General features: G+C 40.4%; 1 protein-coding gene across 5 annotated transcripts; it reads left to right on the plus strand.

The window, feature by feature from the left end:
* Positions 1 to 27,535, plus strand: VWA5A (von Willebrand factor A domain containing 5A). Of its 5 annotated transcripts, none has more exons than XM_058289314.2 (19): positions 1 to 279; positions 1,214 to 1,258; positions 1,668 to 1,725; positions 1,843 to 2,045; positions 2,358 to 2,580; positions 2,702 to 2,874; positions 3,131 to 3,245; positions 6,389 to 6,558; positions 6,811 to 6,899; positions 7,131 to 7,275; positions 7,709 to 7,788; positions 17,173 to 17,287; positions 18,050 to 18,214; positions 18,503 to 18,603; positions 18,847 to 19,100; positions 20,640 to 20,750; positions 23,126 to 23,256; positions 25,893 to 26,019; positions 26,570 to 27,535. In XM_058289314.2, the coding sequence occupies exons 3-19, from the start codon at positions 1,683 to 1,685 to the stop codon at positions 26,647 to 26,649; spliced, it is 2,325 nt and encodes a 774-aa protein (XP_058145297.1). In that variant the 5' UTR covers positions 1 to 279; positions 1,214 to 1,258; positions 1,668 to 1,682; the 3' UTR covers positions 26,650 to 27,535. The 5 variants fall into 5 exon arrangements, 4 of the variants coding, with proteins under 4 accessions (XP_058145297.1, XP_004459610.1, XP_058145298.1 ...); XR_011647646.1 differs by having other exon boundaries at positions 195 to 279; positions 20,640 to 20,934; XM_004459553.4 differs by lacking the exon at positions 20,640 to 20,750 and adding an exon at positions 20,806 to 20,934 and having other exon boundaries at positions 195 to 279.

A 27,535-nucleotide genomic window follows, 5' to 3' on the forward strand; every position in this document is an offset into this window, starting at 1 on the left:
AAACAGGAAACGCTTTCTTCCATTTGTCCAGCCTCTGATTATTCTTTAGCGAAGACCAGGCAAAGGAGAAAAGCAAATGTCCCAGAGTTTAAGAATTTTCCCTTGATGTAGACAAAAGCGAATGTTCTAGTACTTGTTTAAGAATTTTCCTTCGATCCCTTAGTCCTGTGGTCGCTCCTTTATCATCAGTGCCTGAAAGGGGGCGGGTCTTTCTGGACAGTTTGACGACTGCTGTTTTCTTTCTGCAGCGCCTCAGAGTGATTCTGGACTGCGGAGAAGGTAGGTGACCAGGCAGCCCGCGCTGGGGCAGGAGCCCACTGGCCTGAGACCCTACCCCCCTCTTCTCTTTTCTCCTTTTACCAGCGAGCTCAAGGGGTGGGGAATTTAGTCCTGGTGTGGGATCCCCGGGGAGTTTCTGCCAGCTTGGCAGTTTAGGGGAATCTTTCGGGGTGGGAGGGGGCTATTTAGCCATCTCAAGGCCTCCGTTTGCCCTTTCCGTCATCTGGCTCTCTTTTTCTTTTCCCCCTCTCCGTATTTATTTATTTTCTTTCTTTAATATGGACAACTGGCGATTTCTCAATTTTATGTAATTTTGGCCTGTTGGAAATGCAGCGTCGAGCCCCACTCCCCCTGCTCCCCCGCCCCCCCCAACCTTCTATATAGTAAAGAAGGAGACCGACCCTGCCCCTTCTGTAAATACCTGAAAGCTGAAAATTTCAGACTGAATATAAAGATTTAATCACTCTCCGATTCTATGCGACCCCCGCACCCCCCCGCATCCCACGCCAGCATTTGGCTGGTGGTGGTGGGGGGGCTTCTCTGCCTGCGCAGCCCGGGCTGAGGGGTGTGCCCTGCGCCACGACTGCGTCAGCCGCCTTGCCCTCCTCCTCCCTCCTGCGCAGCGCCCTGCGGGGATGTCTGGATCCTGACGTCCAGCTGCCTGGCTCGGCGGGACCCTTCTCCTTTCCCCAGCTGTCTCGGATTCAGGTCTTGGACCTTTGTCAGCCCATGTGGCCCCTCTTTGTATGCCTGTTGCTAGGTGCATTTTTGAAGTGCCATCCTGAGGGACAGAGCTAATGCTGACAGAGCAGTTTATACTGGGCAGAGTGGAGGTGGAGGGGTGCAGAGTAGCGAATTTCTTTCAGTGGGGGATTGATCTGGGGGATCCTAGAATGAAAGTAAAAATGAGGATATAGGACTCTTTTCTTTGTAGGAGACAGACCCCTGCTTCTCACTTCCTCTGGCAGCCACACTCTTGGTGAGTATGTCCTAGCCTGAGAGCTTTGGTTGTCTGACACAATTCCCTCAGCTGTTTTACACGCTTCCTCCCACCCCCGTTGTGAATCTTCTCTTACTCTGCTTCCTTCTGGTTTTATTAGAAAACCCTCCTCCCCCAACCCCAGCCTGTTTCCCCAAATAACTTACCCCAGTTAAGGAAACTGCATGGAAACCCTTTTCCTCACCGCCCTCTCCTCTCGCCACAGCCCTGACTGCTCTTTGTGCTTCTGCCAAATTGTGGACCATTTTGCCACACCCAATTCTTACCCAATTTCACAACATTACCCCCTGAATCTATTCTTAATGCCCAGGAGAAACACAGAAGTTAATGGTGTTTGAGTAGATATTCCCCAAAATGTCACTGTGTCCCTGATCTGTCTTTTCCACAGAAAATTTGTGCCACCATGGTGCACCCCTGTGGCCTACTCAACTCCCTCCAGGATCCAGGTAAGCTGCTTACCTGAAATCACCTGCGGGTGAATCTTCAGCATCTAGCACAATGCCTGGCCCACAGGAGGCATTCTGTTAAGGTTTTTGAACTCTTGAACTCCTGTCTTTCCCCAGTGCCACTGAAGAATATCTCTGTGAACTTGTCCATACGTGAGTTTGTGGCTGATGTGTCTGCAACTTTAAACTACGAGAATGAGGAGAAATTTCCCGTGGAAGCCTTCTTTGTGTTCCCAATGGATGAAGACTCAGCTGTCTATAACTTCGAGGCCTTGGTGGATGGGAATAAAATTGTGGCTGAATTACATGATAAGATGAAGGTACTAGGGTGGAGTGCATTACCTCTTCTTGGCTTATTTCCTTAACACATACTTTGCTAGGCTCTCTATCGAAGGAAACTTTACTGAAAATGTTGTTGAAAGCTTTTTCCTCTGTTCCTTTCTAGCTGCTATTTTCCTAAATTCATTTGGAGGGAGAACTCATTCATAAACACTCAGAGTATAGCTGTGAATTTGGCAAGACCAATTCTAATTCCTCCTCGCCAGTCTTTCCTTTCTGCAACACTCCTTTCTTCCTTAACCTTTAGCTTTGATGGCACTTTTCCTTCCTGCCCCTCACTCTGTTCTCTTTAGGCTTATGCCAAATATGAGAATGCCATCTCCCAGGGCCGCCAGGCTTTCCTCCTGGAGGAGGACTTTAGCTCCAGGGATGTCTTCTGTTGCAATGTGGGAAACCTCGGCACAGGGTCCAAGGCGGCAGTCACCCTGCACTACGTGCAAGAGCTGCCCCTGCAAGCAGATGGGGCCCTGCGCTACGTGCTCCCAGCTATCCTGAATCCTCGGTACAATCTTTCTGGTGAGGAACCTCCCCCTTGGTTAATAGTGGTGGGTGGCTTATTATTGGGGAAATCCGCTTGAGCTTGTGGGGGTACTAAAAACTGTAGGAAGGGAAAATCGACCAAGGTAACTTTTTGTAGGACGGTCTAACAGTTCCTCTCAAATGAAGACTCCTGCAGTCCCTTTGAAGGACCTGCCCTACACATTCAGCATGGTTGCCACCATCAGTTCCCAGCATGGCATTGAGAAAGTCAAATCCAACTGCGCATTGAGTCCTCTTGAATACCTTGGAGATAAGAAGACTGATGCTCAGGTGATTAAAAAGAGAGCACTGTTATTGCTTGGACCCCAATTCCTTGGGTCCTGACCTTGTCCTTTCCCATACCTCCTTAATTATTCTTTAATTTTCCCTGTTAACTCAGAAGAAGTTATCCGCATTTAATTTCCAGAGCCTTCTTTCCATTCAAACCCCTGCTCTTGATAATGCTTACTCATGAAAGCTCTGACCTCAGCCTCAGGCAGTGAGCAGGGACAGTTCTGACGTCTCTCCTTTGTTCGCCCCTCCTCAGGTTTCCCTGGCTGATGGGCACAAGTTTGAAGGTGATGTGGAGCTCCTGATCTACTACTTCGACGTGCACAAGCCCAGTGTGGCTGTAGAGATGGGCAAACCTCAAACAAAGCCAGGTACCATCCTTCTCCCCTGGTAGTCATCTGGAAGGTAATTCTAAGATGCCCCCTCAAATTACATCTCTTTCCCCCTGTCCAGAGTCAGAGAAAACGTATCAATGTGAAACATTACAGTTGCTTACACTAGGGTGTGCATAAATAGTTAAGTTTAATGAAATTTAAGGGCATCAGTAGAAATTTGGGAAAAGGATATGAACAAATAATTCACTAAAGGAAACAGTTTACAAACATATGCAATACATTCATTCTTGACAGAAATGTAAATATAAATAATCAGGTGACATTTTTACTTTCCAAATTATCAAAGACTTCCAAATCTGATTTTGCCTCTTGTTTTAAAGGGTGAATTTGGCATTCTTATAGACTGCAAAAGGCAAAATAATTTGATATCATCCTTTCGAGAAGAAATTTGGCTGTGTGTGTCAGGCATAAATGTTCATATTGGTAATTCCAATATTGGGAAGCTTGCCTAAGGAAAGAAATGTAAATATATAGAAAAATATGCACCAAGATGTTCCCTGCTAATTTGTATTATCAAAGATCAGTAAACAATTGAAATGTCTTCCAGTGTCTAAATTCAATATGCTAGATATATTTAATGAGTTACGCAGCTACTAATATAATGTACATGGAAAGACTGAAATAGTATGGTGTAAACGCTTCCCAAGAATGTTAACTAAAAGAAATAATAAGTTATACAGACTGGTTACCACTATAAAATAACATATCCACTGGGAACAAAAGATTTTAAAACACAGGAAGTGTATAAGTAAGCATTAATTGTTATTAAAGACTAAGTTTAATTTCTTTGTAAATTATTCCCCTTATTTTCTAACTTCCCGTAATATATATGTTCTTTTTTTTCTAGTAATTATAATTGGTATAATCCATGTCAGTCTGTCACTCTCTTCCAGCCTTCCTGGGCTTTGATGTCATTGGATTGCAAAGCCCATGAGATATGCCTGAGGAATGCTGCCATTTCTGAAGTGTTGTCTACATTGGTGAAATGGAAAAAACCTTGGTGGCAGCCATGCTCAAAATTCCATGGCTTGGGTTGGGCTCTTCTATAACTACAACTGCTGCAAAGACAGTTCCCTTTTGGTCTGCAATAGAAAGTCAGCCCACTCTCTCATTTTAATGTTTGACCAAGGTAGCTTCATATTTAGCCTCATATATTGAAACTTTTAGGTTTGCCCTCCCATGCTCAATGATTTTTTCCTCATGACAGTCTGAACATGATAAGATTGTCAGAGGGGCTTCCAGTTTCTACCATAGGCTTGCTATAACCAGCTCCTTTTCCATGAAGAGGCCCTATTCAGATTTTTTTTATCTGTTCCCCACGATCAACTCTTCAGGTCAAAGGAGATCAACAAGGGCAGCCTTTACAGAGTCTTGTGAATCCCTTCTGGCAGTGCCTATGAGAGGGTTCACTCATGTTTGCTTCCCGGAACATTATTTGCTTAAGATGACCTGCTGTTCCCATCTGCACAGAGAAGCAACTGACACTTCCAAGTAGCAGCTTGGCTCACTAAAACCATTTAACTTTCTACCAAATGAAGTATACCACTCAGTGATAAAAATGCAAAATATTATTTTTAAAAACTTAGAAAGTATTTACTGTATTAAGAACATGGTACTTAATTTTAAAAAATTAAATGGATAATTTAATAAAATAATTTAACAAAAAATAATCATTTAAAAATTATTGAGAGCTTAATCTTTGTTAAGCCCTAGACAGAGTTCCTTATGTGTATTAGATCACTTAATCTGTACTACTTTGCTTCTTCAGATGAGGAAACTGAAGCTCACAAACAGAATTGCTTGTATTTGAAACACTTCCTTTTACAAAAATGGAAACTGAGGCTAATGGAAGTGAAAGTAATTTGATCTAGGTCTAAGGAATAATAGTAGAGAATACAATATATATTATTTACTGTGTATCTGACATCATTCCAAACAGTTTAGATATATTAATTTACATGATTCTCATAGCAATCCTGACAACTGACTTTATTTCAGTGCCATTTTCACCATAACCATCTGCCTCTCGGAAAGGACTTTATCTCGTCCATTAAAAAACGCTACCCTTTCATTGTACAACCAGATATCTGGGTTTTGTAAAAGTTATTATTGAACCAGTATTCTATCAAATATTTTCTGGGCCACACCCATTTTATTTGGAAGCCAGTTTGGTTATTGGAGTATCCTATGACTAAGAGTTTAAAATGAGCCAGGTCCTGCAGTTATACTGAATCCTAGAGCTACTCTGAGTTTAAACCTGGAATCCTAGAATCACTTTGTAAAAATGAGATATTGGAATTTCATTCAATTAAATTTTGAACTGTAAAACTGGAGTTATTAAAATCCAGCCATTCTCCTTTCATCTCTCTCTGTCAACATTAACATTTCAATGACTGCATCAGCTTTTACTTGCTCACCACGTTAAAATCACAAATTAAAATGTCTGACAACTTTGCCACAAAGGCTCATTTCTCCAGGTTTTCCACACTGTTGTTTGAATGGTGCCTTTGGGGTCCAACTCTCACTTCAGGGCTTCCCTTTCTTTTTTCTGGACTTATTCCCAAACAGATGGACTTAACCACATACTGTATGGCACATGTACTCTCAGCTCTTGTATATTTTCAACATAAGAATTGTTCACATGAGCCTCAGTTTTTCAAAACTTTAATGAAAGACTTAAACAACGACCCATGTGGTAAACTTCCTACTGAGTTGATTTGAAGAGAAGGTTTGTCTCTGCAAATAAATTTATCTGATTGTTTTGGCAAGTGCCAGAACATTTCCCTAATGTGTTTCATGCCTTTGCCTAGCTGCCAAAAACAATGTTAAAGCTAGCAGCCAGGTACAGCATTTTATTAATAATCACTGCTTGTGCTTGGTAAACTCTGCCATCTTTCTTCCCTTTAGTATCAGTTCTGATTCTATCCCTATAGTACCCTTTCACTTAAACGTATCACTCCAAACCCTTTGCAGGCAGATTTGGTGTAAAGACCAAAAACTGTGATTTAGATTTGAGTTCTTTCTCAGCTCCATATTCAACTCACTATAGTTGATTCTTGAGGACCTTAAGGATTCTTCAGTTCTTTTCCTCTTATAGTACCATTATCCTTTCTGAGTAGAGTCTTTGATGAGAGAGCCAACTGCGATGGTGAGTTTCTATCCCGATATCCCAGAAGCCAAGCCCCCAATTACGTGTAGAGAATTTATCTTCCTCATGGACCGTTCGGGAAGTATGCAGTGTCCCATGGGTAAACGCGATAGTGGCCGCTCACGCATCGATATTGCCAAGGTACAGCTGGTTTCTTTCTTCTTCAGGGTCATATAGTCAAGGGAGGTTGACCTCAGGGATTAAATTAAGGTCTGTTTCGCACTGTGAGCCTGTATCCCATCTGAGCGTAACATGGTCACTCTCAGGCTAGCCTGGGAATAGAAGACAAAGATGGAGGGTCAAGGCCTATACCCTCAAGAGTTAGATTTGGCAGTGTCTGTGTGTCCAAGAAGATCCTCTCTTACTCCGTCTCTCATAATCTCTTACCCTCAGGAAACACTGGTTTTGCTGCTGAAGAGTTTGCCCTTAGGCTGTTATTTCAACGTCTTTGGATTTGGAGCTACCTATGAAACATTCTTCCAGTGAGTTTCTAGAAAGGTCATAGAGAATCCAAAAAAGATAATTTAAAGAAAGAGACTAGATTGTTCAGAGGTTGACTGCAGACTTGACTTTGGCATTGGGGATTTCAGATAACGTTGTTTTACCATGATAAAAATACTATATTTGTAGTAAGCAAATTGCTACAGTGCAAGGGCTCAGCTCTGGGTGACGTTGAGTAGCCTTCTTGTAATCGATGTGTGTGTTATTCTCAGGGATAGTGTGAAGTACACTCAGCATACGATGGAGGAGGCCTTGAGGAAACTGAAGGTTGTGCAGGCAAACTTAGGGGGCACTGAAATCTTGTCACCCCTGCAGTCCATTTTCAATGGACCCGCCATCGCAGGCCACCCCCTGCAGGTAAGAACCAAAACAAGTACAGAAAGGGACAGGGAGAATGAAGTTTCTGCTCAAGAATATATGGTTCTGAACATCATTGCAAGAGTGTTGAAATATGGTATTTACTTCAGAGAATCTTGTATCACATTGTAAAGAAAAAGGACAAGAGATATTTAGTGAAATTCTGCTTCCTGAGCTCCAGGGTCAAAGGAAATCCCTTCATAGACAGCCACAAAAGACTTGGACTAATCTAGTAGGGAAGATGGTGAGGAATAGTCCCGAGGTTCTAAACAGAGCGTATAAGCACATGGTCCAAGTGACAGTGGCACATTAGGGGCTCTGACACCTCTTCTAGAATGAGATAGTTGGGTTGTTTTTAAGAGTAAACCCTGGCATTTTAAAAACACTTGGCAGAGACTTGATGAATGATGTATGTCTTCTTTCTTTTCTACAGCTCTTTGTCTTCACAGATGGAGAAGTTACTGACACATTTTCTGTAATTAAAGAAGTGAGAAGAAACAGGCTGAGGCACAGGTATGAAAAGAATGAGGCTCCTGGGTGACTTGATCCAAGAGAGATCTAATATCACCTGTAGTCTTTATACCAGTGTTGACATTCTTTGCAGAGGACAGAATGATTCAACAATTTCAGTTTTTAACCAGCTGACAAAATTTTTATACCATTTTTTTTCTCTACTAAAATATAAAAGCTATTTTCTAAATAACATCAACAATACAATGTAAAATCATTGTCTTGTTATTCTAAGCCACAAGGGAAATAAGAATTGGATAGTAAAACACACAGAAAATGGAGAAAACCAAGTAGACAGCTCGAGGAATTATCACAGAGTGAACATATATGTGAATGCACCACACAGTTCAAGAAATAGAAAGTTACCAATGCCCCTGCATTTATAATCATTACCCACTTCTTAATCTCCAAAGAAAATAATTTTCCTGATTTGTAACAACATAGATTACTCTTGCTTATTTTTTTATTTAAATACCTTAGTTATATGGTATTTTTTCTATCTTCTTTCCCTTGATAATATGTTCAGATTCATACATATTTTGCCTGTAGCCATATTTGATTTTCATTACTATTTAGTATTCCAGTGAATGGCTCTATGATCATTTTTCCATTCTATTGCTGGTGGACATTTGTTTTGGCTGTTAAAAATAATGCTGCTGTGAACATTCTCATATATGTATTTTTGGCATATGTATGAATTTCTTTTGTGTTGAAATAGTTGATAGTTGTGTAAATTCTGGGGTATGTCAAACAGTTTTCCAAGTTACTGTGCTAATTTAATTTATATCATAATTTACAAGGGTTTGATCACCCCATTTCCTATGCAAAATTTGATAATAAGGCAGAAAGGCAGTGGGACGGCGGCGGAGTGGGGAGCTCCTGGGATCGGCTCCTGCCGTGGGGCGGCTGGTGAACACCCAGAGCTATCTAGGCTGGCTGGGGTGCCTGTCTGGGGGCTTTGGGGGGCTGGAGGGGCATCCTGTAGCATCCTTGAGCGGGTGGAGGGGGGAGGCTGCCCGTCGGCGGGGAGGATCATTCGGCGCCCCGGCTACCGTTCCCGTCTCCACCGGAGGCGCGGCCGCCTCGGGAGCTATTCCGTGGCTGGAATTGGAAGCATCACTTCCCAAGGACAGGGGAGGAAGAGATGGTGGGGCACTGACTTCAGCTGCTGATGAGTAAAATTCCGCGGGCTAGAGTGTGGTCCTGAGATCAGCTGGAGTTTGAGCCTGTCCGGTCCGGGCATTGGCCGGGTGCCGCCATCTTGGCTACGTGCCTGGCGCCAGGGAGGCGGGGCGGACTGAGGACCGCCACGCTGGCGGGGGCTGGCTTCTTTCCAGCTGGGTGATATTGCAGGTCTGGCCTGAGCCCCAGTACCGCCTCCGACAGGGAGGAGGCTGCAGGCGACGTGGCGCCAGCCTCTCCGGGAAGTTGCCGGCTGGGCCGCTGAGGCGGGTGGTGGTCCTGCTCTGGTGGTGCAGGCTGCCCCGGGAGCTGTTCTGTGGCTGGAATTGGGAGCTCCATTTCCCCAAATGGGAAGGAGGAGTCGGTTGATGGCCAGTTTTGGCTGCTGATTGGTGGACTCGGATGGCTGGGGAATGACCCTGGGAACAGCTGGGGTGTGAATTTGTCAGCGTTGGAGGCCACCAACTTGGCTCCACCCCCAGCCTGACAGGAGGCCGGCCTGACAGCTGACAGGGTATCACTGTGATGGTGGGAACCGGTTTCTTTCTCCCACATCAGCCTGCAGCCCTAGCCTAGGCTTAGGTCCCACCTCTGCAGGGAGGAGGCTGGTTAGCTCTGCATCAGTCTATCCGGGTAACTTGAGTCTGTTAGTTAGCCAATGGGGTGCTGATGCAAAATACCAGAAATTGGTTGGTTTTTATAAAGTGTATTTATTTGGGGTAGGAGCTTACAGATACCAGGCCATAAAGCATAAGTTACTTCCCTCACCAAAGTCTATTTGGAGCAAGATAGCTGCCGATGTCTGTGAGGGTTCAGGCTTCCTGGGTTCCTCCCTTGCAGGGTCTTGCTTCTCTCTGGGTTCAGGGTTCCTCTCCTCTCAGGGCTGTCATCTCTTTCCTCTGTGAGCTTACTTCCCGGGGCTCCAGCTTAAGACTTCAGCATCAAACGCCAACATCAAAACTTAAACATCAGAAACCCTCAACTCTGTTCTTTGCCATGCCTTTTTTTTTTATTTCTCTCCCCTTCCCCCCACAACCCCCTCCACCTTCACCACCCCCCAGTTGTCTGCTCTCTTGTGTCCATTTGCTCTATGTTCTTCTGTGACTGCTTCTATCCTTATCAGCGGCACTGGGAATCTGCGTTTCTTTTTGTTGTGTCATCTTGCTGCGTCAGCTCTCCATGTGTGCGGCACCATTCTTGGGCAGGCTGTACTTTCTTTTACGCTGGGTGGCTCTCCTTCTGGGGTGCACTCCTTGCACATGAGGCTCCTCTATGCGGGGGACACCCCTGCATGGCATGGCACTCCTTGCGCATATCAGTACTGTACATGGACCAGCTCCACATGGGTCAAGGAGGCCCAGGGTTTAGAACTACAGACCTACCATGTGGTAGGCGGACGCCCTATCCATTGGGCCAAGTCCGCTTCCCATGCCTTTTATCTGTTAGTCCCCATCCTACAAGGGGCGGGGGGAACCTCTACACCCTAATTATAACTCAATCATGACCAGGTACAGATAGATTACAAGCATAATCCAATATTTGTTTTTGGAATTCACCAATAATATTAAACTGCTACACTGAGGGTACCTTTTGCTGGCACAAACTGAATAATTAGAAGTCTACTGGGGCAGCTGCTATTGCCTTGGACCTGCACTGCATGGATTGCTGCCCACACCTGCAGGTCCATCCATGCCCCAGGCAGGGGAGAGGGGGGCGTAAAGCTTTATGAGTCTCTCTAGGCAACTACAGTCTAGGCCTGTACAACTTGGATTATTCCACACAACATTGACTCTGTCCCTACCTCTGGGAAAGGAGAAAGTTAGGAGAAACTTCATCTATCCTTGGGGCAATGAGGCAGCTTGAGCCTCCACAGTTTGTAGTACCAATTACATCCTTGGCTCCTACTGCCCAACCAGCAAGGGAGAAAGAGCAGGAAGCTCTAAATTAAAGAGAAAGGCAGCACCCAGTATAAATACTCTGGTGGTCCAGATGCCAAGACACCAACTAAAAATTGCAATCCATACCAAGAGGTGGGAAGATATGGCCCAGTTAAAGGAACAGGATGGGCCTCCAGATGACATGGAGGAGTTGAGACAGCTCTTCATGGATGTTCAAACAAATCTCCTTTATAAATTCAGTGAAATGGCTAAAGAGATTAAGGATATTGAGAGGACACTGGATGAGCACAAAGAAGAATTTGAAAGCATGCGTAGAAAAATAGCAGATCTTGTAGGAATGATAGGTGCAATAAATGAAATTGGGAAAACATTGGAATTGTATAATGGCAATTTGAGGAGGCAGAAGAAAGGATTGGTGGGCTTGAAGGAATGGCCTCTGAAAGTGAACATACAAAAGAGCAGATGAAGAAAAGAGTGGAAAAATTGAACAAGGTGTCAGGGAACTAAACGACAACCAGAGATGTGCAAATATACATGTCATGGGTGTCCCAGAGGGAGAAGAGAGGGAAAGGGGCAGAAGGAATCTTTAAAGAAATAATGTTAGAATTTCCCAGCCCTATTGAGGAACATAGATATCCACATCCAAGAAGCACAATGTACTCCCATCCAAAAAATCTGAATGGCCAAACTCCGAGACACATGCTAATCGGAATGTCAAGTGTCAAGAATGAAGAGAGAATTCTGAGAAAAGCAAGAGAAGAGCTATGTGTAACATATTGGGGATACTTTATGGAATGAGGTACTGATTTTTCGCCAGAAACCATGGTGGTGAGAAGACAGTGATCTGATATATTTAAGATACTATGAGAGAAAAACTTTCAACCAAGAATTTTATATCCAGCAAGACTGTCTTTCAAAAATGAAGGCATGATCAGAATATTCACAGATAAACAGAAATAGAGAATTTCTAAGCAAGAGCCCAGATTTTCACTAACGGGTGTGCTAGAGACTGAAAAGAAAAGACAAGAGAGAGGCCTGGAAGAGAGTCTAGAAATGAAGATTATATCAATAAAAGTAACTAAAAGTGTGAAAAGAGTGGTGAAAATAAAATATGAAAGATAAAACTCAAATAGTAAGAAATAAACTTAACCAACCATATAAAACACTTGTATTCAGAAAACTGCAACCCAATGTTAAAAGAAATTTAAAAAGTCCTAAATAACTGGAAGAATATTCCATGCTCATGGATTGGAAGACTAGATATCATTAAGATTTCAGTTCTACTCAAACTGATATACAGATTCAATGCAACCTTGATAAAAATTCCACCAGCATTTAAAAAGAAATTGAAAACACAATTGTCAAATTTATTTGGAAGGGTAAGGGGTCCTCAATAGCCAGAAACATCATAAAAGGAAAAGCAAACCCTCATCTTGAGACTTTAAATCATACTACCAAGCTATGGTGGTAAAAACAGCATGGTACTGGCATAAAGACACATAGACCAATGGAACCAAACTGATGATTCAGAAACAGACCCTCACATGTATGGTCAAGTGATTTTTGACTAGCCTGTCAAACCCACACAGCTTGGGCAGAACGGTCCATTCAGCAAAAAGTGCTGAAAGAACTGGATCTCTGTAGCCAAAAGAAGACACGAGGACCTCTATCTCACACCTTATCCAAAAATTAACTCAAAATGGATCAAAAAACCTAAAAATAAAAGCAAGAACCACAAAACTTCTAGAAGAAATTTTAGGGAAATATCTTCAAGACCTAGTGGTAAGTGGTGGATTCTTAACAGAGATAAGAGAAGGACTCAAATGGACTACTGATGTTTAATGTGTGTGGAAGTTTTAATTAGCTTTACTGTAAAAGTGTGGAAATGTATAGAATGGATGGTAACAAGTTGTGAGTAATAGCTAGTTTATAAATGTGAATGGGACTGAAAATGGTAGTCTAGGGATGTAAATGTCAATTGACAGAATACTAGACAATAATCTAGGAATGCAGTAGCACAGTAAACCGATAAGTGGATGAGAGTTGTAGTTGATGGTACAGATGCAGGGGTGTCCTTTGTGAGCTAGAGCAAATGTATATCACTACTGCAATGTGCTGTGAATGCATGGGAAAATACAACTTGAATGACCTATGGACTGTGGTTAGCAGTAATAATATAATAATCTGTGCCAAAGATGTACTATTTTGATAATGGGGCAGTATGGAAAATGTGAGCCAAATGTATACTATGGACTTGGTAACAATCAGATGATGTTATCTTATCTGTAACAAGTGTTCCACCACAGTGTGGTGTGTTGATAGAGGGGTATTGCTTGGGAATTCTGCACATATGCATGATTGTTTTATAAGTATACAACTTCTGTCATAAAAAGTATATATAAAAATAATAATAGGGTGGGTTGGGGGGGAAACACACCAAACATAAGATAAGGACTATAATTAGTAGTAAGATTTTGACAATATTCTTTAATAATTTATAACAAACATCTCATGACAATGCAAGGTGTTGGTGGAGGGTTGATGTATGGGACCCTTGTATGGTGTTAGGCATGTTTGCTTTGTAAGTTCACAACTTATACTATACACTTAATTGTTTATATATGTTCATATAAATGACATAAAGATAATAATAGGAAGGGCTGGGGGAAAATACTTTGGTTAGTAGTAATATTTTAGTCATTAGTTAAAAAAGGTTTAACAACAGTGTAAGGGGTTAGTGATGTGAGTTATGAGAGTGCTGTATTATGTTATATGTATTTGTTTTGTAAGTTCACAACTATTACTATACACTTATTGTTTATGTATGTTTGTGTGGGGGTGATATATTTCAATAAATTAATTTAAAAAATCAATATTACTTGTCTTTTCAATTTTAGTCATTCTGGTGGTTGATAGTATCTCATTATGGTTTTAATTTGTATTTTTGGCAATTAATGAAGTTGAGCTTCTTTTGGTATTTATTGGCCATTTGGAGGTTCTTTTTCGAAATATACATTCAAGTCTCCTATTTTTTTCTATAAGACTGATTTTTTGGTCTGGATACAAGCACTTTATTGACTAAAAATATATTTTCCAATTCTATGAATTGCCTCAAAATGGTGTCTTTTGATTAAAAATTGTTCTTACTTTTGATACAGTCCAAAAGGCTTTTCCTTTATGGTTAGTGTTTTTTCTTTTTTGGTATTCTGTACAAAATCTTTCCCTCCTCAAGGTCATGAAGGTAGTTTCTTTTGTCATGTTCTAGAAATTTTGTTATTTTCTTCTTTTACATTATGATGTACTGTGAAACTGGAATTATTTTTAGTGCATTGTGTGAGGTATGGGTCAGGTTTCATTTATTTTTCCTTATGGATATCAAATTGACTCTGCACTGTTTATTGAAAACTTTCTTTTTCCTCACTAATATGCAATACCAACTTTATTACAAATAAGCATCTGTACCTGTGTGGATTGTTTCTGGATCCTCTGTCCATTCCTTTGCCCTCTTTTTCTAGACTTGTGCTAGTACAGCACAATCTCAGTGTAGATAATCAAGAGGATAAATCTTGTTTTCCAAAAGCATAAGTCCTTAACTTTCTTCTTTTGCAAGATTGTCTTAGTTAATTTAGGTATTTGTATTTTAGAAATAACTTGCCAGTTTCTACAAACAAAACAAAACAAAAACCTGTTGGGATTTTGATTAGAATTGCATTGACTTTATAGATCAATTTTGGGAGAATTTTATATTTACTGTATTGAATATTCTGATCTCTTTACATACTATATCCTTTTATTTATTTAGGTCTTTATTAATTTCTCTAAATAATGTTTGTTTCTGGTGTTTTATTTTAAAAATCTAAATCTATAGAGAAGTTGCAAGAATAGAATAATCAATACTCATATACTCTCCACCAGGTCCACCAATTGACATTTTTTTTTGTCTGAAACTCTTGAGAGCAAGCCACAACTCTTACAACCCTTCATATATCAATATTTATGCATTTATTTTGCAAGAACAAGGACATTATTCTAAATAACTGTAATAAAACAACAAAATTTAAGAATGTCCAGTCTTTCAGTCATCTGTTTTGTACTTGGCATTTCTTCAAGGGGAAAAGAAGTCAAATGCTCTAAACTTAGATTCCCTGTTTTCCCAGGATTTCTTGCCACAGATTCTTTTTTTTTTAGGCCAGTAAAAAGAATTTATTTGAGAAATGGGGGAAAGAACAGAACTTGCTCAGAAATGGGAGAGAAAGATGGAAATACACACCAAGATTTAGTGTGGGCTCCTGTAGACACAGAACCTATATTTGCTACAGCTTCTTATTATCTTGGTAACTCATTGCTGTTTTCAAATAGATTATCAGAAAACTGTGTGCAGTTTTTCTAGTTCTCAACTGATTTGAAACAATTTTCTCTGCCCTGGCTGTGAACAGAAGTCTCGTAAGGTATTACATTTTAAGTTAGAAGTCATACATTTAAGTCCCAGTTCTGCTTGCCTGCTGTTTTGATAAATCACCTAAGCTCTCCAAACCTTAATTTCTCATTTGAAAATGGGGATAATAATACTACTTACCGTATAGATTTACTGTAAGGGTTAAAAGAGCATACCTGGGTAAAACATTAGGAAATGTGCTTGATGCTAAATACTGCTGTATAAAGCTTTGCCATTATTGTAATTGTTATCTTTATTTTCATCATCCACATTAAGCACTTAAGTGAGTGCAAGGCACATAGTGATTAATAAATATTGTTTAATGTTGTCTTTATACATAAAATCATTTTAAATTTTCAAAACAATTACCCTTTATAAGCTATAAAGAACTTAAGCTACAGTTCAGCAATAGTGTTGGAAATTTAGAGATAGTATCTGGCAGATTGGGGTCTTTCATGAGTGTTATCACAGTTCAAACACTGCAATTAGAAGTCTGGTCCTTTGCCTTACAAGTGCTAATGTCACTAGATTTGGGGAAGATGGCACAAACTAACCAAATTCAAAGAGGCTGCTGTGTAAGTCAAAATTCCAGTGAATTATTTTGCATTGAGAAATTATAAATTTCCAAATTTCCCTGTAACACTCTCTAAAAATGCTTGTGTTAGTATTACAACACATTCTTTGTTTTTAGATAGTTCTATTTGGAAACCCAACTTGTGATTAAAAAGCTATTGGGAACTATTGTGATTAGTTAGGGAAGAAATTGTAGTAGTGATGTGGAGAGGGTGGCCGCGGTGGCTGCTGATGATAGGGAAACGGAAGAAGAGATATGGTGTGAGGGCATTTTCGGGATTTGGAGTTGTCCTGGGTGGTGCTGTAGGGACGGATGCTGGACATCGTGTGTCCTGTTGTGGCCCACTGGGTGGACTGGGGAGAGAGTAGACTACAATGTGGACCACTGTCCATGTGGTGCAGTGGAGCTCCAGAATGTATTTGCCAGGTGCAGTGGATGTGCCGTGATGATGAAAGGGGTTGTTGATGTGGGAGGGGTGGGGTGGGTGGGGTGGGAGGTATGTGGGGACCTCATATTTTTTTTAATGTAACATTAAAAGAAAATGAAGAAGGAAAAAAAAAGCTATTGGAGACGTAATTAATATCCTCGAATTGTACCCTTGAAATTGGTTGAAATGGGAAATTTTGAGTTGTATCTAGTTACCATAATATATATTTTAAAAAAGCTCTTTGATGCGTGCAGTTCTGGTCAGGAGGAGAAGAGCTCTCCATTTGGAAGAGCAGGAAGCAATCAGCAGCCTTTCCCACCTAAAGAATGGCTGTTCCGGGACAGATACGATGCCAAACAGTGTTAATAAACAAGCTCTGATTATACTTTCTGTGTTTCCCTGACTCTCCCACTTTCCAATTAACCCATTCTTTCTTTTGATTATCAAAATAATTGATGAGGATATGTTCCTATTCTTATTTCTTTTTTCCTGATTCTAAAATCAGTATAATATAGTGGTTTTCCACGGGGTCTTGTAGTCAGACAGACCAGTGTTCAAACACCCTCTCTAACACTTAGTAGTTGTGTGATCTTAAGCAGATTGCTTCACTTCTCTGGGCCTTGGTTCCTTATTTGCGATATGAAAAGAACTAAGCATGTCTCTTAGAATTGTGTGATAAATTGGATCATTGAAGTGGTTAGCATAGCTCCTGAAATATAGAATCTCCTTGGTAAATGTTGTTATACCTTTGGTCAAGAAAGTAGACAATCTCTTTATATTTTTTGAGTAATAACACTTTTGAACATTGTGTTATTTTTATCATTTCACTCTTTAGTGCCTGTCTCTAACTGCTATCCTTTTACGATTGCAGATGTTTCTCATTTGGTATTGGAGAAGGTGCTTCCACCAGCCTAATAAAAGGCATTGCCCGGGTTGCTGGAGGCACTGCAGAGTTTATCAGCAGCAGGGACAGGATGCAGTCCAAGGTGAGGGACAGGCCATGTCCAGGGGAGCCACTTCAGATAGTTTGTGGGCAGGGTGGTGGACTCTGTGGCAAGGGCTGATAATAGCAACGTGCCTCCAAGGTTTATTGTATATCCCCAGGATCTTGAACTGTGTAATTAGTGAGCTCTTGTTGCCCTTATGTAAAAAAGCCTAATGTGGTTTCTGGAGACACTGTATCTGGTCATAGTGGCTGGGAGCCCAAAGTTGAAATGTTAAGAGTTTGGGGGCTTTGTGATTTAGATCACAGAGAGAAAAGCTAAGAGGTTTGTCTGCCACAATTGAGATTATTGGTATGAGAGTTTTAGGACCTCTTTTAGTGCCATACCCTGTCCTCCATGCCAGGATATGAAGAAAATGAGAAGGAACTATTGTGAAATGTTTCAATGGTTTGGAAGAGGTGATAAATTGATGCTCCATTTGATCAGTAACCACAAGGGGAAGGCACCTTCCACTTCTGGTTATGTTTCTAAGTTCCTCTTTCCAGTTGATGCCAACTCTTAACTATCCCTTCCTTCTCCAGGGGTCTCAGACCTTTCCTCCATTCACATTTTATGTTACTAAATCATTAAGCTTTAGCTTCCTCATGTGTAAAGCAAGGGTTATATTTTCTATCTCCCAGATAGATAAGAGATAATCATGACATGTTTTTAATTGGTTCACAATAAAAAGTCAATTAATAGTAGTTATCTTTGCTGTTATTATTTGTGTGTGTGTGTGGTTATTCTGTTCTTTCTTCCCATTAGGCTCTTTTGGCCCTAAAACGCGCTCTACAGCCTGTGGCTGAGAATATCTCTTTGACCTGGGCTTTGCCTCCTGGTCTGTCTGCTAAAATGCTTTCCCCAGAACAGACTGTCATCTTTAAGGGTCAGAGGTTAATCCTCTATGCCCATTTGACTGGGACAATGCTGGTAAGTTCCCATTTGTGTTTGTTCCTCTAGTCAGAGTAGTGATTGCCCCCAAACCCTGCCCTAGACAATTTCAATAGATCTGATAAGTGAATTTGGAGCTAATCAAGGGATCATGTTTTCCAGGAAGAGCCAACCCATCCCTTTCCCCATCATTTCAGATCTCGGATTTCCTGTGCTACCAGGTTTCTAGCCAGAATTTTAGCAGGTGGGGTTGGGGAGCTGCTCCAGTCTGGTTCTTCTCTTGGAGACCTCTCCCTTCTATCATCTCTACTCTTCCTTAATTTATAGCCAGAAGAGGCAACAGGAGAAGTATGCCTCAAATACACACTCCAGGACAAGAGTTATGAGAATAAGGTGACATTTGATCTACATCCCAAGCATGATGCCAAGTGAGAATTTACAGTTTCCCTTGCTATGCCTGCTTTCCTAGGGGGTTGGTTTCCTTTTCTTAATTCTGGAATCACTTGTTTCCCTATAATCACATCACCCTTTTAGCCCATCCGTGTCTTATCTGTTCCCTTCCCTGACTTTTCTCCCCTCTGCCATCCCTAACTTTTGAGGAATCTTTGTAACTGGCATGTGAATGCTTTTCTATAAGTCACAGGATTTTTATTTTTATTTTTTAATTTCAGCTTCACCATTCACCGCCTTGCGGCCAAGTCCTTACTCCAGGTCAAGGACATGGGCTTCAGGGAGACTCCAGCAAGTGATAAAAAAGAAGTGTTGGAGATCAGCACTGAGTGTGGAGTCATAAGCTCTCATACAGCTTTCATTGCTATCAGCAAGATCTTCAACCAGCCAGTTCAGGGGCCCCTGGTTCGCCGGGAAATTCCAAAACCTGTTCTGTTGGGTGCTACCACTGTAATGCCAAAAAATTCTAGAGGTGGTGAGTTTTATCCTCTTAAAACTCATGTAGAATGACTAAGGGGGCTTGTATATTGAAGCACACTATTTAAAGGAAAAGGTTATAAAAGGCCCTTAAGTTCCCTTTTTCCCCAAGTTCCTCCATCCCTAAGATTTCGAGCTGGAGGTAAGAAACTCTTCTGTCCTAGGGAACAAGAATATATCCCATTGGCAAGGAGACTCAAAATAATCCAAGGGAAAAGACCAGGAAACATGAAAACATAGGAAGTGAACATAAACCTTGAGTAGTCAACCTGTCTATATCTGAAGCTGATGCATTCTCTTAATGCAGATTGTTAAGGATCACACATTTCACTGATGAACAATGTGATAATTGTATAGAATGGGTACTGGTTGCCAGGACTGTTTCAGGCATAAGCCAAACAGGTTTGAAGGTTGAGATTAGGGTTTTAAGCTTATGGGTCAGGTGAAATTCTCTGGACAGGTGTCCATATTTGGATGGGAAACATATAATGATAACTTCTGTAGAGTGGGATTCAGGGTGAGTCCCATGTCACTCATACAACATTTATTTCATTAAAATTTAACTCTTTTAGTACCAACTTTATATGAGGCATTGTGCTTCAGAGGTATTGTGCCCTACTGCTTCAGAGATGCAGTAGTGAAAAAGTAGAATTCCTGTCCCCAAGAATCTTGTAATCTGAAGGTGGAGGAGGAAGGGAGAGGACAGCAAACAGATGAACAGATTTTCAAGGAAGTAAAAAAAGTACTACAATATGTGCAAGAGCAGGTTGTGTGTGAGAGCATATAGGAGAATGTCAAATGCAGTATGGAATGGAGTGGAAATCAAAGAAGTCTTCCGAAAATAGGTGGCATCTGTAATGAAATGTGAAGAGTTAGATAGGTTATCCTGGCAGGGATTAGGTAACTAAAGGATTTTAAGTATCAGAATCAGCCTGTGTCAAGATCCAGATAAAAGAAAGAATAAGGAGTGATGTATGTGATGTTGGTGTTTTAGTTTGGCTCATGTTTGGTTTTGTTTTAATTTGCCTTTACAATGCAAAGTGGAGAATGAGGAAAGGCAAGGGAAGGAAAGAAGGAACTAGGTTATGGGAACTGAGGAAGTCAAGGGACAATGAGTTAGGCAGTAGACACAATCATCCCTATGGATTACTGGACTCACTCAAAATGATGCTATTTGGAATGTGGTAAATCAGGCAACAAGAATTTGAGAGGACTATAAGGAGAACAGTTCTTTGGAGGACAAATTAGATATAAGGCAATAGTTGTAAGAAGCATCCTATAATGAGATTGAAGATGCAGAAAAGATTGTTTAGCATGTATGAAGGGTTCCAAGGATGTGGTTGTTATGTGGGAGGTTGGTTCATATGGGAGAAGAAGAATGGTGGCAGTGAGGCTGAAATGGATGAAAGCATGTGTGTCTCAGATTATCAGGGCTCTTTTGCCAACTCCAGAGAGCAGGGGGTGCGTCAGTCTCAATGTCTGTACTGGTGTTTTATAGCTTATGCAAAAGCCTCATCCTACTCTCTTATGCCTGCAGGACAGCCCAGGAAGCTCACTCCTTTATACCCAAGCATTTTTCCGAAGAATGATGATGAAGACATAAATACTTGCCGTAGGCTGATGAGTAACAGGGAGTTATACAGTCTAGGTGAGCATCTTTCCTACAACTTTTTCTCACTGGTGTTTGTCTGTCACACATTTAGGACTAGGCACACCCCATGCTCTTGGTGTCAAACAAAAGAAGAAATGCATGCCTCGCAAAGAGACCTCCCCTGACGTGGGAAGGACTCATTCGTCCATGGATGAGAGCAACTTGAAAACTCACCATACAGGTGAGGGGTGAGGGTGACCTCTGGGGACTGAAGAGCCAAACTTCAGCACTCTGCTCTCTTGCGGCTTTCTCTACGCAGGATAATTTGTTTGAAAAGCATCTGGTAGAGGGTGAGATTTGTCTGGACCTAGATTTTCCAGGAACAGCCCACCTTAATCTACAATATAGGACCCTGAAACTTGTGACCCCCGGGAATCTGGGTTGAGTCGTAGTTAAACAAACCACCTTTGCTGTCTCACTTCACATGGTTTGCCTCTGGGCTGGCATCCTTCCCCTGCAGCACTGACTCTTGTTGTCCAGCTGGGCTCCTCTTGCTTTGGCTCTCCTAATTTTATAGATTGGGTTTGAAGATGGGTTTTCATGACTGTCTGATGACTTTCTTTTAGTCACCAAAGGAAATTCCTTGGTCATTGCCTTGTGTTTCCAACAGCTGGCCTTCTCATATGCATGCTCAACTGAGTTGGAATATATTTTACTATTTATTTGGGTCTTGTTTATTAAAATGGGCTCAAATTTAGGCAACGTCTTTCTTGTCTTTCTGATCGTTATAACAAGAGTTTATGGTGAACAGTTGTTCTTTGTTTAAATATTTTCTTTGCTGCTTACTCTTGATTTACTCATTAATCCCTTAGGCTGCTAGTTAAGGAGGGGCTTCAAGGTCTAAGGTAGATCCAGATCTCTCTGCTCCCACTTACTTTGTGAGTTTAGGCAATTTAATTCACTTCTTAGAGCCTTATCTCCCTCAATTGCACACCTCCTTACCGACTAGGGTTCTCATGAGAAACTTCATACTCTTGCCCATAAAGAAGGTTCTTAGATAATGTCAGTTTCCTACCCTATGATAATATCCCTGCAATTCAGAAGATACCTTCTCTGAGGCTTCTCACTAATGAATCCTCTCATCTCTTATCAAAATAGAAAGAAAATTTACCAGTAGTTTTTTTCTACTGGTTTTTGTGAATTAATGATAGTAAATACTATTTTTAGAGAGCCTGTTAGGGGCCAGCTGCTGTTATAGGTACCTCACATGCTTTCACAGGCATTAGGCATTATTGACTCTGATTGATAGATGAGGAAATAGAGTTTCCATTGGTTAAATTATTTTCACACTTCAAGTAAGTTAACAACTGAGATTTAAGTTTGTCGAAATTAAGAGCCTTGTTTTTTTTTTTTAAACAATTTTATTGATGTGTATCATACATGAATGCATATACATAAATAGTAAGTGTGTAGTAAAAGTTGTGAACTTACAAAACATTTATATCATCAAACAGAGCTCCCATGTATCACCCCACCACCAATACCTTGCATTGTTGTGAAACATTTGTTATAAACTATGAACTAACTATAGCCCATACCTTACATTTGCTGTATTTTTTCCCCAACCCATCTGATTAACACCTTGTATTACTATTACATATTTGTTATAGTTCATGAGAGAACATTCTCATATTTGTTCTCTTAACCACAGTCCTTCTTCTACCACTTGACTTCCACCACTGTGTTTTACAGTCTCATGCTTTGTACAGTCCATTCAAAGTGTACACTAAGTGCAAAACCTTAGTTTTTGTTGTTGTTGTTTGTTTTTTGCTATTAAGGTAGACCTATTTCTCTAGTTATATTTTCTCTTGCCTAGTAATTTCTAAGTTGTTACAAGTTTATCATACCATATGATAAGCAGTCAAATACAAAATGCTTCATAAGAGAATTTTGTGGCCTTTAAAAATTTTTTCATACTGCCAGGATTAGATACTAGACTACTCATTGAGGTAAACTGCTACTTTCCTATCTGCTTTCTTTTGAAATTTTTAATACTTTAGATTCAAGGTGTATTTGTGTAGAATTTTTAAATAAAGCTAAAGTTTGAAAACTCATTTAAACTGGTCTGGATTAGACTTTTTAATCCAGTGGATTAATCCAGTGGATCCTGTGGATCTTTTATCTCATATCTTTCCCTTGTTGCTGCATTTTGAAGTACAGCTCTCCTGGAGACAGTACATCACTTGGGTTGCCTATATCATCTTGGTGGAAATGCAAATCTACCAGGGAAAAGACTGCAAAGGATCTTGGTAGTATTGGCTTAGTTCTGCACTCTTGCTACTGCTTGTCTCTGAATTCAGCAGCCTTTCTCAGGTATGCTAAGAGAGTAAAAGATCCATGATTTCATATTCATTCTCTCTTTTCCTTCAAAGTCTTTGGAGATAATCATCTTGTGCAGCTGATTTCCCTCCAAAAGGCAGATGGTTCCTGGGACCTGAATGAAGGGCTGGCCATGGTCCTAGGTTTAAGTGTAGAAGACCTCCTGGCTGCACTCCCATTTGAGGTGAGATTGAAAAAGAAAAAAAAAGGTGTATCTTTTCAAAGAGTTGGGTCAGTAATGAGAATTGTGGAGGGATCAGGACCAACCTGAAGAAAGAGAATATAGGGGGTCATAGACTAAATTAATTTCTAATAAATAGAGGTTGAAGATTTTTCTGATTATATTCGAGCAGAAAAAACAAGGAATTAATGGGGCAGCTACTATGAGTTGATGGTTTAGGGTTGATGGATGACAAAGAGAAAGCAAAAATCCTCTTCCACTTATATTCCCTGTCAATCATCTTTGTTATAAGGACTAATATTTATTTAGCAGTTTTTCTGTGCAGTCACTGTGTTAAACCTTTGACATTCATGGTTATATTTAATCCTCATAACAATTAAGGTAGATCCTATTAGTGTGACTCAGATGGATTCAATCTAGGACTCTTCAGAACCCTAGTTACAGAAAGATCATGCAGAAAGAAGTATGCTCCTTTTCGTACTAAAGAAAGTGATGCAGGCAATAACAAAAAATAATTGAAACCATGTGAGGTGAAGTGTTAATGGGGTTCTCCTAGTTATTTTAAATATGTTGAAGTCTGCTGATAAAAATTATTACACTCCAGAATTTCTACGTAATGTCAAAACTTATAATCTCATTAAGAAATTATTAAATATGTGAGACAGGTGTCCAAAAGTCTGAAGGACATGTGTCATTCTGAACTTTTCAAATGTGGAAGAAGGTGATTAAATAAATTCAGATAAATATGTGGAATTTTAAAACTGTGTTGTCCAATACAATAGTCACTAGTCACATATAACTATTGACACTTGAAAGGTGGCTAATGAAACAGAGGAACTAAATTTTTTATTGAATTGAAGTGTACTAAAAGTGTAAAATACATGCTAATTTCAAATACTTAGTATAAAAATGTAAAAATCTCATTAGTAACTATTTTTATATTGATTGCATGCTAAAATATTATTTTGAATATCTTGGGTTAAATAAATTGTATTATGAACATAATTTCACCTTTATATTTTTATATTTTTAAACATGGCTACTAAAAGATTAAAAAGTATACAAGTGTCTTGCATTATATTTCTTTTGGGTGATGCTGTTCTAGACCAAATAAGTACAAGGATAATTTGTAAAGACTTGGAAGAGGATACAAGAGTCATAAAGGTTACTGAGAACAAATCATTTCAGACTAACATTTCTTTCTTTGACATGGTAACCAGACCAATAAATCAAGGGAATCAAAGACATATTGTATCCGAATTTCAGTAAAGAATTTGAAGTTTTTTTGTTTTTAATGATGAGTGCCTAGACTGAGTATCAAATATTTGAAAACTTCTAGCACAGAATAATGAATTGATTTCAAGCTTGAAACAGATTTTTAGATCTGATCTTTATGAACTCTCTTGAGGTCCGTATGTTAATTAAAGTTTTAGGTGAAGTTGTAGGCCAGTGATTTCCTATTTGCAAGTGACAAAACTAGAAGATAGAGTGCTGAACAAGAGAATAAAGGTCCCAAAAGACCTCTGAAAAGTGGATTGCAGTTATCCATGAAAAAAATAGTAGGAATAAAAACAGAGTCCTGTCTGTGATTCCAAATTCCTAACTATAAAAGTAGAAAATAAAAGTAAAATGACATAAGTGCAGTTGCAAGTGAAAACCAGAGTTTTTATAAAACTAAAAGCTTATTATGAATCAACGTGTTTGAAACTTTTTTAGTGGAAGGCAACAAAATTGTATGAAAATATATATTCTTGGTCTGTAGTAATAGAATTTTATAAGTACATTTGTTTCTAGATGTGGCAATTTAAAAAGATCATTTTAAAAAAATCATTGTATTGTTTTTTTTTAGACAGGAAGAACAAACATGGGGTTTCTTACTGTTTAGACAAAAGAGGAAAGGTTGAAGGAACTAAGAAAATTGATCTGAAACAAGACTACTCAGGCAGGACATGATAGCATTTCCAAATTTTAAAGGCTATGATATAAAAGAGGAATTTTCCTTAATACAGTTTACTCTAAAATCTGAAACTAGGAGCAATGGGTGAAAACTCATGGAAGATAGTTTTCTACTCTCTGGCTAATTCTTTCTATGGAACTACATGATAAACTAAATTTTAGAATCAGAATATTTGGGCTCCAGTCCCAGCTCTATCATTTCCTAGAAGGTTAACTTTGGACAAATAATTTCACTTCTGTATGAATCAGTTTTCTCTCTTAAAAAAATGCGGTTGTTGATAATTCCTCATGGGATTGGGCTTTTTTGTTTGTTTATATTGTTTCTGTTTGGCTAGAGTTCAAGTGAAAAACCTTAGAGGCATTTTATAATATACAGAGCTACTGTGCATGTTTTTCTTGTCAATGCTGGGTTACCATTTGCTGAGGTGTGTCAAGGGGTTTCAAGCATTGTCCTAACAGTAACACTGGATTTAATACTTAAGACCTCTCTACCCTAAGACTTAGTGAATCATTTCTCTGAGGGTAAGAGCCTGGCTTTATGCTTACAAGTAGCATTTGAAGGTAAAGAGAGACCAGATAATTCCAGTCAGTAGCAGTTGTGAGGAGTGGAGCTTTTTATATCTGCCTGAGCGGTTTCCTACCCCAACTTGGAGGCTTCAAGGAATTCTCTCTCCCTTGTACAGAATTATGATTCCTCGAGCTGGGCCACCATCCTGGCTGTTCTCTGGCTGAACACCAATGGTCAGGACCTGAAGGATGAGTGGGAGCTGCTGGAACTGAAGGCTGTGGAGTGGATTCGCATCCACGCAGGTAAGGGCACATTCCTGACACCCCTGTGCTTTCTCTCTTAGGAATCCAGCCACCCTCCCAGTCACTGAGCCTCCAGGCCCAGGGGAGGGTGGCCAAGAGAAAGAGTCCCCATAGATACCTCCCATCACCATCCTGGTTGGGAGCTTTTTGGGTTTCTGAGCTAATTTATTACTTGATAGGCATGGCAATGAGAGTGAAACTTCAGGATTGGGGGGTGAGTAAGGAGGGAAAGGGGCTTGGATGGGGGTGTGACTTGTGAGAAGGACAAAAGTAGAATTTATTCTCCTTACCATCAGTACTGATGATAAGACTGGATTTGGAGCACTCACTCCTTGGGTGCTTATTAGCTCACTGCTGCTGAGTATTTCTGGGTCAGAGAAGATGGAAGGAGAATCCAGGCAGGAGGGTGAGAAAAATGAGGGGTATTGAGGAATGATAGAGGAAGGACTTGGGGGAGATGGTCAAGGTGGTGTGAGGGAAGTTAGGAGAAGAGCATCTTCTCTCATTGCTACCCTTTGGCTCCTAATGCATTGTTTCCTTCACATCACAGGTACCCTCCTGAAGGAGCTTGTGAAAGCTGCTATTGGTCTCCTGAAGTCACCTGTGGATGCGTCCATCCTTGGACTCTGAGAATATCATCCCGAAGCACAAGTGCCTCTTCTGGGCGTCTGGCCCTTCTTTACCCTCACTTCTGCTGTGATGTGCTTTTGTAATTCACACCTAGCCTATCAGTTTTCTGTCCCCTCTTCCTGTCCCCAAGCTTGTCCCCTCAGGCAGCTGTCATGTTCCCTTTTTTGGAGGAGTCCAAAGCATTCGTAGACAGTAATGTTCCTCCCAAGTTTTCCAGAGTGAGATCAGACATAACAGGTGACATGGATCCTAGAGTAAAGATTGTAGTATTGATGTTAGGAAATGCCTGAATTAGAGAACTGTTTTACGTTTGTCTATTCACTTTTTATCTTAAATACTTACCAAGACCAGACTGGCTAGACCTAAAGTTTTACATTTTTAAATAGGAGGAGGAGTTGGAGGAGAGATTGAAAGCAAACATCAGGATCAGTGTAACCTCAAGATCACAAAGAAACTCAAGGGGTTCCTGCTAGAGCTGGTATTTTTGGGGATCTTATTGACTGTATTTACTTGGGCTTTGATAGCTTTTATTACATGAATTTCCTGAGGAAATTAAGTTGAATAATACCTTTTGGAGATAGATGTTTCTTTATCATCATTTAACATCTTAGTTAGAAGGCTAAAGTAAAATCCTCAGACTTAGCCTGAGCCTCCGAGTTCTCTAAGCCTGACTCTGAGCTAATGTAATAAAGTGAAGAATGAATTTAAAGGCAACTTTATGTCAAGACCTGAACCTGTATCACTTGCCCAGAAGGAGCACCCCATTTATAAACTCCTCTGACCCTTATGGCCCATGTATCCTATCCTAATGGAAATGAACCTATTTGATGTGCTATATCCCCTAGAATACTGATGTATCAATATTAAAATGCCAATTCCTCCTGCA

The sequence above is a fragment of the Dasypus novemcinctus genome, chromosome 27, assembly GCF_030445035.2.
Source record: "Dasypus novemcinctus isolate mDasNov1 chromosome 27, mDasNov1.1.hap2, whole genome shotgun sequence".
Lineage (NCBI taxonomy): Eukaryota > Metazoa > Chordata > Mammalia > Cingulata > Dasypodidae > Dasypus > Dasypus novemcinctus.